Source organism: Halichoerus grypus, chromosome 4, assembly GCF_964656455.1.
Source record: "Halichoerus grypus chromosome 4, mHalGry1.hap1.1, whole genome shotgun sequence".
Classification (NCBI taxonomy): domain Eukaryota; kingdom Metazoa; phylum Chordata; class Mammalia; order Carnivora; family Phocidae; genus Halichoerus; species Halichoerus grypus.
In genome coordinates, this window is record NC_135715.1 from 139879480 (window position 1) to 139892887 (window position 13408).

At 38.7% G+C, this 13408-nt stretch overlaps 1 protein-coding gene across 1 annotated transcript in view; it reads right to left on the reverse strand.

The window, feature by feature from the left end:
• PDE11A (phosphodiesterase 11A) overlaps positions 1-13408 on the reverse strand; it is a 390891-nt gene that overhangs the window by 217561 nt on the left and 159922 nt on the right. Inside the window, exon 5 of the mRNA XM_036099160.2 lies at positions 610-674. Within this exon, the coding sequence (XP_035955053.2) occupies positions 610-674 (65 nt within the window). The remainder of the gene's footprint in view (positions 1-609; positions 675-13408) is intronic.

A 13408-nucleotide genomic window follows, 5' to 3' on the forward strand; every position in this document is an offset into this window, starting at 1 on the left:
TCTCCATATTTCTGCATTTTTGTCAGTTTCACTATTTCTTAGTCTTTCCTCTAGAAGGGACCAAAGTAAACAGAATCCACTTCTGTAGCTGCCCAACTGGTATTCAGGGCAGCGCAAAGCTAACAGAAATTCACTGATTGTCCCCAACCCTCACCTTTATCTCAAAGATGTCAATGGGAACAAAAAAAAAAAAAAAAAAAGGAATTACTGGAAACTCTCCCTCTTTCCCAAGGGTATATTATTGGCCAAATATAAGCAAACAAAAGGGAGGAAGAGAAGCAAAGCGACAGAATAAAGCAGAAAATTAGGCTGTCTGTGTAGTTAGGGAATATCTAAAAATTGACTTCATTCATTTGCAGTTTTATTCTGCAATGTAGACACATGTATTTTTAAGCTATAGTTTCTTGAAAATTTTTACTATTGAAGTACAGTTGACATAGAAAGGCAGCAATTTTTATTTAAGCTGTGAAATACAGAAGAGTGATGGTATTTGGCTGCACTTGCTGATCTAAAGAAAGAACTCCTATCCTCAAAGAATTACACGATGCTGCCAACACCAAGGACTGAAGACAAGGAGCAAAAGACAAACCTGAAACTCACAAGCCCTACCTGTTCTCAGCATCGGCACTGCACTTTGGGGACATCAATTCAAAGGATTTGGTGAACTTCACCACCTGCCACACACAGAAAGACATAAATTCAAGTCAATTAAAGCTTTTTTGCAGTTTAAAATAATGCAATAAACATCTTTCATCTTTATAATGATAATTACAATAATTGGAGATTAAGGAGGAATTTTAAGTGGAGAAGTCTCAAGGGGCCAAAAAAGAAAATTCTATCCTACTTTTTGGATTTTACTTCTAACATGGCATACATTGCCAAAGTTTTGATACATTTTACTAAACATGCATATATTTTTTTCAAGTTTTTATTTAAATCCCAGTTAGTTAACATACAGGGTAGTATTAGTTTCAGGTATAGAATTTAGGGATTCAACACTTCCATACAACACTCGGTGCGCATCGTAACAAAGGTCCTCCTTCATCCCTATCACCCATTTAGCCCATCCCCCCCACCCACCTCCCCTCTGGTAACCCTCAGTTTGTTCTCTATAGCTGGGAGTCTGTTTCTTGGCTTTCCTCTCTTTTTTTCCCCACTCATATAAGAAACAAAACAAATGAACACCGGTGGAAAATTAAGTGTGTTATATTTTTACAATGAGGTGTTTACTATCTGTGGTAGTTCTACCAAGGGACATCTCACTTGGAAACATTTTAAAATTTTTATTGCCCTTTTAACAATCTGATCAATATGCATGGAGAAGAAGGTAGAGACAAAAACCTAGAAAAGGATGTCCTCCATCAACCCCAGGCTCCTGAAGTCACCTTCCTCGGTTTATCATTGTTCTCAGGTGAACATTTTTTGCCACCAACCCCAGCCTCCTGCTCCAAGGGTAAAGAAGAGAAAGCCATCTTCTTCAAGGATCATCCCTAGTGTAGACACTTCTTCTCTCACCTGTCTTGTGAAACCGGCATATTTGGTGCAAGAACCTGATCAAGACTTATTACACTGAAAGAAAATTTTGGACACAGGAAATGTAAAGGTAGTTTTCCTTATTATTAGCAACTATTGAGTTCTTACTATAAACCAGGCTCTACATCAGAAGCTTCTTGGACTATTTAAGTTCCTTAGTACAACTCTATAAAGCAGGGATTTTTATCTTCAGTGTATAGATGAGGAAACTAACCCATAATTTTTAAGAAACTCGCTCAGTTTCACAGAACTAAATGGGGGCACCTGGGGTTAAAGCAAGCCTGCATGATTCTAGAGTGCCTGTTCTTTCAACAACACTAAAAATGTGGAGTGGGAAAAGTACCATTTCTCGCCCTCTTCTGACAAGCTATACCACATGATAGAAAAATGAGGCCCTTATATTGAAAGGAGTCATCTGAACGTCACTGGATGCTTCCAAGGTTGACATTTAGATTTGCCGTAGCTGGATGCAGTCATGCTTCAAAGGCCTTTTAAATTAACCACTTATGAGGAATGGATGGGCACCTGAGAAAATGATTTTGAAACGGAATAGATTAAATATTAAAACACCTTTATCAGTGAGGTAATGAACCCAAACTAAGAAAATGCAACATTAGGAAAAAGATAAAAGAAAAGAAAAGCTCATCACAAAGAAAATTGTGTGTGACTAGTTGACTGCAGGGCAGTGACACAGACCAACTGCAAGGAAATGCCCTTGACAGCTAGAGCACACACTTCATTTCATATTCCAGTGTGAACTGAGCCTCTACAAAGTCCTTCATTGTGGCCAATTTTATGTTCTAAAGATGGTCACAACACTGTCTCCTATCCTACACTCTTCACTACAATACGACCCTGCCACCCTCCTACCAAGTGGTAGGGTCTATGTTCCCTCCCCTTGAATCTAAGTGGGCTACTGACCACTTTGACCAATAGAGTATATAGAACGGATGTGATGTGCCTTCGGAGATCGTCATAAAAGGCGATGTTCCTTCTGTGTTGTCTGATGGAATACTTGTGCCTGGAGCCCTGAGATACCATGTAAGAGGTCCAGCTACCTTAAGGCCATTCTGCTGAAAGGGAGCCCAACCACATAGAGACGCCACGTGTAGCTATTCTGGTCAGAAGCTCCAGGCTTTAAGTCCTTCCAGTCTAGGAGTCAGACATATGAGTGAATAAATCTTCAGATGATTCCAGTTCCCAGCCCTTAAGTCACCTCTGGTTTCTACGTTTTTCCAACTGTATGTAGCCCCAGATATCCTGAGAAGAGGCAGACCATCCTTGTGGTACCCTCTCCAAATTCCTGATCCATAGGATCTGTGAGCATAACATGATTGATTTAAGCCTCCAAGTTTTGGGTTTATTTGTTACACAGCAAAAATAACCAGAACACTTGTCTTAATTGAGGACTTAAACAGAAATCAATCACTTAGAAATCTTTATCCACTTGCAGTATTCTTGGATCTCACAAGGCTAGCAAGCCACAGAGAAACTATTTGCTATCACCAAATAATAAATCTCTCAAACTATACTCCAAATAATTTTTAAAGTTAAAATAATAATAAGGTAAAAAGTAGTAGCAGTTCATTTCTGTTTGCATAATAGAAAATTGTCACAGATTTTAAAAGAGGGAGTTAGTCCTCTATCTCTGCTTTGATCGTCCATGATTTGTGATTTCTTTCCATTATTTTGTTAGATGACAGAAAATTCTTTCCCTATTTTATCATGTTTATGCTGTTGCTATGGACTGTATGTTTGTGTTCCCCAAAATTCATATACTGAAACCCTAATCCTCAACATGATGGTATATGGAGATGGAGTCTTTGGGAGGTGATGAGGTCATGAGTGTGAAGCCTCATAATGGCTTAGTGCTTTTATAAGAAGAGGCAGAGAGAGCTTGCTTCCTCTCCTTTTCTCTGCTATGTGAGGATACAACGAGAAGATTGGCCATCTACAAACCAGGAAAAGTGCCCTCACCAGACACTGGCTCTGCTAGTGCCTTGATCTTGGACTTCCCAGTCTTTAGCACTGTGAGAAATAGCTTGTTTGTTCTGTAAGCCATCCATTCTATAATAATTTGTTATAGCAGCTTGAATTGACTGAGACAACTATATTCTCCCTTTTTGCTGCAAATGTGTATGAGGCATTTTACATACATTATGACCAATCCTTTATGTAGATATCAATGCTTACAACATTCTGGCAAGGTAGATAATATCATCCCCACTTTATTGAAAGGAAATTAAGGCACAGAGGGGTTAAGTGTTTCCTGGAAACCATACAACCAATACACTACAGAATTGGGATTTGCACCATGTCAGTCTGATTCTACAGCCCCCAGTTTCCCCACTACTCCTTGCTTTTGTAAACATGAGCAAAATTGTGACACCAAATTATTTGGACATGACTCCTTCAAAGTCAGAATAGTTAGATAAACTCTGCCTTTATTTATCAATTTTACAAATATTTTTCAAGTACCCATTAATGCCTGAATTTGAATAAACACAGACTAAAAGTAGCTTGAAGTAAAATACTTGGCTTAATATAAAACTAATCAAATTACCAATAAACTATTAATTATTTCTGCATTTGGAAATAAAAAAGGAGATACTTTTTTTTTTTTTTAAGGTTTTACTTATTTGAGAGAGAGAGAGAGACAGAGATCATGAGCAGAAGGGAAGGGTAGAGGGAAAAGCAGACTTCCCACTGAGCAGGGAGCCACATGCGGGGCTTGATCCCAGGATCCTGGGATCATGACCTGAGCCAAAGGCAGACGCTCAATGGACTGAGCCACCCAGGCACCCCACCTTCTTTTTTTTTTTTTTTTTTTTTTAAGAGCGAGAGGAAGAGTGCAAGTGGGGCAGGGCAGAGGGAGAGGGAGAGAGAGAATATTAAGCAGGGTATGCACCCAGCTCACAAAGCCCGATGTAGGGCTAGACCTCACGACCCTGAGATCACAACCTGAACCCAAATCAAGAGTCAGATGCTTAACCCACTGAGCCACCCAGGCACCCATCAAAAAGGAGATACCTTTAAATTCCCTGACTGGACAGATGAGATTAAACTCCTCAATATTACTAAGGAATACTTCATTTGGCTTCCTTTTTACTATTAATTAGAATACTTTACAACTCTAAAAGGATAGATAATAATTCCTGAAAAACTGATAGCAATACAAATTAGGGTTGTAAATGAGGGAGTAAGCCCCCTTGTGGGGTCATTAAAGATCACTCTGACAAAGTCCCAGAAATTATACTTGGAAAGGCATGTGAAATTAAAGAATTCATCACAAATCATAGAGATGGGAGCATGGTATGCTCAGAGGATCATATAAAGTCACCCAAAGCCCAGAGCTTGGTCACTGCAGGCAGGGAAAGGGCAGAGCAAGGACCCATGGGTAAGTACCTTTAATGGTGTCAGGGGTAAGGTAGCTTGTGGCACTTGGGAAACCTGCTCTTTGGGTAATTTGAATGTAACTGGGTCAACATGGAGAGGAAGGAAGGGGCAAAATGGGAATGTCATCCTGAGGCTTACTGCTTAAACACACACGTTGGGGATGGGTACCCAGAATGGGCAATAACTAGGTAAAAGTTCAAAACAAGCAGGCTGAGTGCAGGCACTCAGTGAGTCATTGAGGCCACAAAGAACAGCTTGACAATGCACAAATGAATTTTATCCAAGGAGAAATGCAAATGATTTCTGAGCAGTAGTAAAGGTAAGCCCATAGTGACAATTTTATTGTCCTGGATGATAGTAACCATTATAGAAATCTAACCTAGCAATCTTACCCTAGCATTCTTTCAGTAGCTATTTTATTTTATTTTATTTTATTTTAAGATTTTATTTATTTATTTGACAGAGAGAGAGAGACTGTGAGAGCACAAGCAGGGGGAGCTGCAGGCAGAGGGAGAGGGAGAAGCAGGCTTCCCACTGAGCAGGGAGCCCGATGCAGGGCTCGATCCCAGGACCCTGGGATCATGACCTGAGCCGAAGGCAGACGCTTAACTGCCTGAGCCACCCAGGCGCCCCTTAGTACCTATTTTAAAACTGATTTTACTACCTCACTTGGTTTATCTCTTTAATGAGTTCAATAAATCTTTGGTACATGCTTGCTTTAGATTTATGCAAGGGCTAGGTTTTAACGTTTTAAAAACTGTGCTTCGACACAACAGATATGTACTGAGTGTCTGTATGTGTCAAGGAGCATAGGGCACTGGGACTACACGTGGGAAAGTAAACGGAAAACAATCTCTGCATGCATGAAGTCTACTGTATCCTAGGGAGCTTAATTTGCCCTGGCTTCTCAAGACTAGTGCTTCCTGGAATAATAAGGAACTTCTGCTTTCCACATCTTAGGAAAACAAACCTAAGAAATGTTCAGAGATTAAAAGAGAATAAAGGGTTTTTTTTAATGTTTAAAAAATTAAAAAAAAAAAAAACCTGCTAAAGGATAATGCTGATAAGAAATGGAATAGAAAATTCTGGAATTTTAAAGCTATAAAACTTATAGATCTAGAATGAGAAAGAGAATGGATAAGATAAACAAATAACCTCTTGATGAAATGTCAGTGTTTGAACTCCTGATATGTAAAACAGGACATTTTAAAACTACCAAAAGGAAAAAAAACACTTTAAAAAAAATGTTAGTACTTTTTATTTCAATATAAACCATATGCTATAAGGAAAAACAGGGTCGGGGTGCCTGGGTGGCTCAGTTGGTTAAGCGACTGCCTTCGGCTCAGGTCATGATCCTGGAGTCCCGGGATGGAGTCCCACATCGGGCTCCCTGCTCAGCAGGGAGTCTGCTTCTCCCTCTGACCCTCCCCCCTCTCATGCTCTCTTTCTCTCATTCTCTCTATCAAATAAATAAAAATCTTTAAAAAAAAAAAAGAAAAACAGGGTCAAATATTTTATTTTATTTTATTTTATTGGTTTTATTTTCTAAATTTATATTTAATGAGTAAAGGGAAAGTCAAGGATTATCCTTCAACTTTAGCACTCTATATCATGGAGAATACTAGTTGTGTCCCCCAATAAACCAGTCCACGGTGTCCTGGTCAAAGTCAGACACTGGATTCATGAACCATAGTGTTGACCTTGTGTGTAATAAAGAATTAACTCTATGCAAAGAAAGGTCTGGACTTTGCCCTTGGCTCCTGGGAGGTAACCTCTAAGCCCCTGGACATATCCAGCCTTGATTAAAGTGCCTTGGGCCAGCCAGATAGAACAATGTAATTTGAGCCACACAACAATGTGGTTGGGGGGTGGGGGGTCAGGTCGGGTGCAGCTTTGGGTCATGTGGTATCACTTGACCTCTGGAAGGAATGGAGACTGAGGTCAGCTATTGTAGGTGGTCAACTAAGTTTTGGTGATTAAGCCTCAATAAAGACCTCTGGATGCCAAAGGGTGACCTTTCCTGGTTGGCCATACTTCATCATGTACATTGTCACATATCATTGCTGGGAGAAGTGAATGCTATCCATGACTCCATGGAGAGAGGACAACTGGAAGCTCCACATTTGGACCCTCCTGGACTTTGCCCATGCATCTCTCCTTTGGCTGATTTTAATCTGTATCTTTCCTCATAATAAACCATAACCATGAGTATAACAGCTTTCAGTGAGTTCTGTGAGTCCTTCTAGCAAATTATTGAGACTGAGGGTGGTCTTGGGAACCCTTGAACTTATAATTGGTGTCAGAAGTGAAGGCAGTATTATAGATTATGTTCCCTTACTTTGTACCTTATGTGATAATTCATAGGTTCTCGTGTCTTTAGAAGAAAAATGAGAATAATGTTGAGAATAATGGTCTTTGGCTAATATTGATTATCTAAGGCAATATCAGTGTATACTGGGTAACAAAAAGAGATATCAAAACATAGTAAATAAGGTCTCTAACCTTTAAATAATATTTTAAAGGGGAAAAAACTTTAAACTTAAGGGTCAGGAAGATTTTTCTTGATCAGCTGTTGTGATTCCTTTTACTTAACAAACAATTATAAAATGTATTAAATTTCTTCTCTTACCTTAGCTGTTAGGAAGCTCAGAGCAAAGCTTTAGTTTCAAAGTTTTATCTTTTTGCAGCATAATTTGGTTTTGAGATTGCTGATTTCATTTGGTTTTGCTTATATCATCTACTTTTTTTTCTCCCATTTTATTTGAAATTTTGCCTTTCATTTTGTTATGTGTCTGGCACCTAATAAGCATTCAGAAAATATTTGCTCACTATGAATTTTTCTATTTTTGCTGAAGGGTGCTTTAAGTGCTGTGGTAATTAATTGAGTTAAAGTATAAACCAAGAGGAGATAAAGTACTTATGTACTTGAAAAATGTATAAAGTGTATAAAAATGCTTTTACACATGAAGTAACATAAATTTGCTTATGTAAAAGTAATTACAGTTGAACATTAAGTTGTATAAAAGAGGATTTTTCAGAAGCATGGGAAGGGAATCTGGAATGGTGGGTAAGAGAAATACAACATTTAAGGGCCTCCAGCTGATAGCAAACAATGTAAGAATAAAAGAGAAGCAGGCTTGAGTCCCGTTTAGAGAGTGGTCAAATATAAGCAGAGCACGGAAACTGTGAGGACAAACCCACTGATGACTGTAAGCCAGATAAGATCAAGAAAGTGATGAAAAGCCAGTCTTGGCTCCATAAGGTGTAGAAAGTTAGTCTAAGTCCAGCCAATCTGACTATGAAGGGCTTCAAGTCCATTTTAGAATGGATTTATCACAGAAATCCTAGTCTAGACCATCTAGTCAGGAACCCAGGGCTGCTGGTGGAATCCTCTTACAGATTTTCTGAATGTAGGGCAATTTGAGATTAGACTCACGGCCAGTGAACCCTCCAAGTCATCAGAATATTGGGCCCTTAAGGCGACATACTCATGGGACTTGGTCCATGTTGAGGCCAGCAGGATGAACAGAAGAGAAGTAATACGTTTCTGGAGATGCAGACTGATCTGCTTGCCTCTCATTCTTCTAGAGCAGGGATAGGCAAAAGAGTCTATGGGCCAAATCTTCTCCACCATCTATTTTTATAAATAAAGTCACATTTTAACAGGGCCCACTCATTAATTAAATATTACCGTGGCTGCTTTTTGCTCTAACAGTAGAGTTGAGTAGCTCCAACAGAGACCATATGGGCCACAAAGCCTAAAGTATTTACTAGCTAGCCCTTCATAGAAGAATTTGTTGACTTATGATCTAGAGCCATCTCTAGTTATTTTTTGCTAAACTTTAATGACTGATGATAGATTAATATATTCATATTCCTACGTAATTTATCTGTGATTCAGAAAGGGGATTCCTGGAGTCAGAATCTTCACATCTGAAACAAGACTGTAATGATGGAAATTTTAGGCACCACAGTAAGTGGTGGGGGACATACTTGAGGACATGCATATGTCAAAGTTGTCACGGACTGTCCCACTTTAATTAAGCCTGTTGTACTGAAACAATTATTAAAAGTGCCACTTTTCACTCTCAAATGTATCTTTTTTTGAAAAGCAAAACTCTAGGCAGCCATGCCCCAAACAATTTATGTATTTTAAAATATTTATTAAAAATATAATGCATTCAAGTAGAAAATTATTTATAGTCAGACACCTGGGTTTAAAAATGAAACAGCAAAAACAGCTAAAATATTTCAGTGCAATTTAATGGGATATATAGTGTCACTGTGGAGATTATGACCAATAAAAAACAGACAAGAGCATAAAAGAAGAGAATAAAATTCATGCTTTATTCTTGACTTGGACCAATTGTATAGTTCTTGGTCTCATTAATTTTTTAAAATTTATTCTCTAAATCCAAGTTTGATTTTATAATAGATATACTACATGAGCCTAGATTAAATAAATAAATACCCACATTCACATACACTAAGTAAAAAGAGAATCTTATAAGAGAAATATCAGAAGTGGTTTATAGGTCAATGAAATTGAACAAGTGGTTCCAAGCTCTCCTGGCTGTTGATCAGCCCTGATGATTGCACCCTGGGGAAGGCAGTACACAGTGAAGCAAACAAAATATCCCCGAGCACCTCTGCCTGTTCTTTGGAAAAGCTCCACGGACAGAAGACTTTTTGATTTGGATATTTATCAAGCACTAGTTGGTTTGGTTTCTCTCTGTCTTTTTAAATTTAAAAACAACTTAAAAAACAAAAACTGTGCTCAAACAGATACTCTTGCCACCAAAAAGAAAATAGGAATGATCTAATAATCACCATTTTTCAGTCTTCTTAATCTATATTTTTCCACAAGAGGACTATTCTATAGGGCAAAAGAACTAAATGATCATCCATTGTCATCCTTCTTGATAAATTTCTCATTTATGATGATGAGTAATTTACTCTAATCATTTATTCATTCAATCAACATCTATCAAATACTTAGTGTACAGGCACCATTATGGGCTCTGGAAATACCAAAGGGGCATAAATCATGTCCTGTCTTTGAGGGACTCACAAAATAGTACAGGGGTGGGGGGAACAGTTCACAAAAGTATAATTTCACCACAGTATATGTTCAAAATTCTACAAGCACACAGAAGAGGGTATTGAAGAAGTCTTTGTGTGAACTGTGTCTTCATCGGTGGGCAGGCATGCTCTAGGCTGAGTAGTGGGGGAAGTTTTCTGGGTTGAGGGACCAAATAGGTCAGTTTTGGCCGAAAACAGAAAGAACACTGAAAAGGTTTTAACTGAACCTAATTCAATAAAGGGACTAGTTACAGAAGTGTGGGCAGGGTTAAAAGAAACCAATAAGAAATGGTGAGATACACAGGAACTAGCAACTTTGGAAAGACTGCAGTCTAAAGGAGCATGTCTAAAGATCACAGAGAGGAAGGGAGAGAAAGAAGGATGTCAGGAAGGAGGGAATAATGCTTTTGGTGTCCTTGAGGCACTAGAACTATGGAAGGGGATCTTGGAAGAATCCAGCCACCTCTAACAACTGGCACAGAAAGAACAAGAGGAATAACTATCCCCAATTTCTCTCTCCTCCAGCCTTTAAACCTTCTGCTGGGGGTGCCTGGGTGGTGCAGTAGTTTAAGCATCCAACTCTTGGTTTCTATTCAGGTTGTGATCTTGGGGTCACAGTATCAAGTCCTGTGTCAGGCTCTGTGCTCAGCATGGAATCTGCTTGAGATTCTCTCTCCCTCTCCCTCTGCCCCTCCCGCTCATGCTCTCTCTCTCTAAAATAAATAAATCTAAAAACAAAAAACAAAAAAACCTTCTGCTGATCCCTCTTTTTTGTCAAACTCAACTGGAAGCCAGTGGGCAAGAAAGCCCAAGTACATTCAAGGGCACTGAGCTAAGGAGAGAAACATCAAGAATAGAAGGGGGGGCGGTGCAGAAAATAGTCAGTACAGAGTTGACAATGTTGAACTTTACTTGAGCCCTGCTCTCCCCAAAAAAACAGTAATAATAAAGAAATCCCTCCTACCACTTTCTTCCAGAATTGGCTAACCTCAAAGGACCACCCTGCCCTAGCATATTCTAAAATAAGACCTGTCTTCATCCTTCCTTCCTTTTTTTTTTGAGATGTTCCTCAGAAATGAATGTTCTCCCTATAGCAATAGCCTGGATGAAATTATCTCCCTAAATGTCTGGTGCATTTTGTCGTCCACAAGAACAAGATGTTCCAAGATACAGAGGCAAATGCATGCATAGGCTGACCTGGGGAGGGGGGATAGAGGAGGAAGAAAGGGAAAGGGTGAGGCTGAGGACCGGAAAGAACAGCCAAAAGTTAAGTTGGGAGCAGAGGTGATGAACCTTGTATTTTGGGCAGTTTGAACTTTATGGTGTAGGCAACAGACAGTTACCAAATATTCTGAACCATGGGAGAGGCAGATGCATGTTTTAGAAAGAGAACTAGAAGGAGTATTAAGAATTGATGGAAAGGAAGACTGCCCCATTTGCAAGTGAAGAAATGAGTTGAGGAAAATGTGGAGCTAAGAGATTAGTAAAGACAGTAGTAGAAGAGGCGAGAGGAAGGGAGTAGAAATGAGGTTTCAACATAAAAGCAACAGAACTGACAAACGATTGAACGTAAATGGTAAGAAACACTTAGAAGCTACTGTGTGGTTTTTTAGCTTGAGTTGCTTACTACATGATGATTCTATGAACTGAAATAGGAAATCTTAGAAGTGATAAAGATTTGGGGCAGGATGTGGTGGAGATGGAGTGGGAATTGAAGTTCAGAAGTTGGATATATATATATATGCACACATATACATATAGTTAACACATATAAGTGATTAATGATGTGAGTTAATATATTGATAGAAAATTACTAATAAAGTGACTTAATATAACAAATATATAATATAATATATTAATGATTAATGATGTGAGTATATATAAAACAATGATTGGATAATCATCAGAGTTTTTTTTAGATAGTTGCCACTTTGCACTCTAGAAAAAGCAATTGGAACAAAAATCAAAAAGAATTTACATTGATTTCCTTATAGGGAGAAGACAAGCTAAAGAAAGGTAAGGAAATGGAAAGAAAGTGACCTGGAGCGATTTTTGCCATCCATTTAGAATGGAGGGGATTGAATTATAGGCTGTTCTGGAAGAATCAGATAACAGTTACCTCCATCTCTTCCTTTTAAATATGGGATTCAGGAAGATCATCTAGTTCAATGGCTTAATTGCATGTATATTTACACAAGAGCCAAGAAGTTAAGGAATATATTAAAAAGTAAGTGTAGGTCATGCTTCCTGGTTTAGGAAGTGAGCTCCTGAAACTAGCTTCCTGGTTATAAGCTGGGTTATGAAGTCCTTGCTGGAGTTTTCCACGAGGCAGTCGCTGCCAGCCATCGGGATGATCCGTGAAAGGAGAACACGAGTAAACATTAGTCCTGAGAAAGTACCTTAGGACTTTACCATGAAAATGTCCACATTCTTGCTTTCCTTGACAAAGCACAGAAAGAAGTAGAGATAATAGTAAATACATGAACTAGAAAGAAGCTAACAGAAGGTATAGGAATTGCTTGGACAGGTTCATGGAATGTCATAATATTATATAGGGAATATTCAGTTCAAAGGACTAAATTTTCCTAATGTCAATGGTAGCTAGCTAAGGAACAATCTTTCTACTTTTTCAGTCTAGTGGAAGATACCACTGACAAAGTCACTTAAAATTGATTGACTGAAACACTTAAGGGAAGCAAAAGAGGGTAAAATATGAATTTTGGCGGGAGAGAGGCCAGAAAGGCATTTCTTATTTCTGTTTTTGGCATCTACTGAGTGAACTGATCAGTTAACACCTGCCTGCTCAGGAAGGCAGTCTCTAAACACTGAGGAGCTTGATGAATCAAAGCTTCGATAGCTAGATTTCAATTTCTTTTCTTCCTCTTTCCCTCAAATGAACAAAGGCCAGGAAATATCATACATCTGCAGTAACCAGCTTTTTAAATACTCAAATCACAAGGCAATAATCAGAAGTTTCTGTTTTCAGGAATGATTCTAATAAAATAGAGAAAAGCAAAAGTTATTTTTAGAGGAAGGAAACTTCCAGCAGATTTTTTTTTTCGTGAAATGATGCTTGTCTCCCCCCGATTGTAAAAAGTAGCATATGGAACTCCAGTAGACATGATGCCATAAGTTAATGCTTTGACACATCTGTCTCTTCCAAAAACAGCACAGACTGATAAAAATACAGAAAGAGAAAACCAGAAAGACATCTAGAGGTTAAAAAGCAGAAAAAAGAGAAGGGCAGGATGGCAGAGAAGACCAAAAAGAAAAGGTCTCTAAATGGCCAAGCCTGAAGACACAGGCTTACTGTCCTCCAAGTCCAGAAACAGGCAGGTGGCAATGATTGGAACTTCAGCTTCTACTGGGGTTTGGGGACGAAAAATGTTCTCTTGAA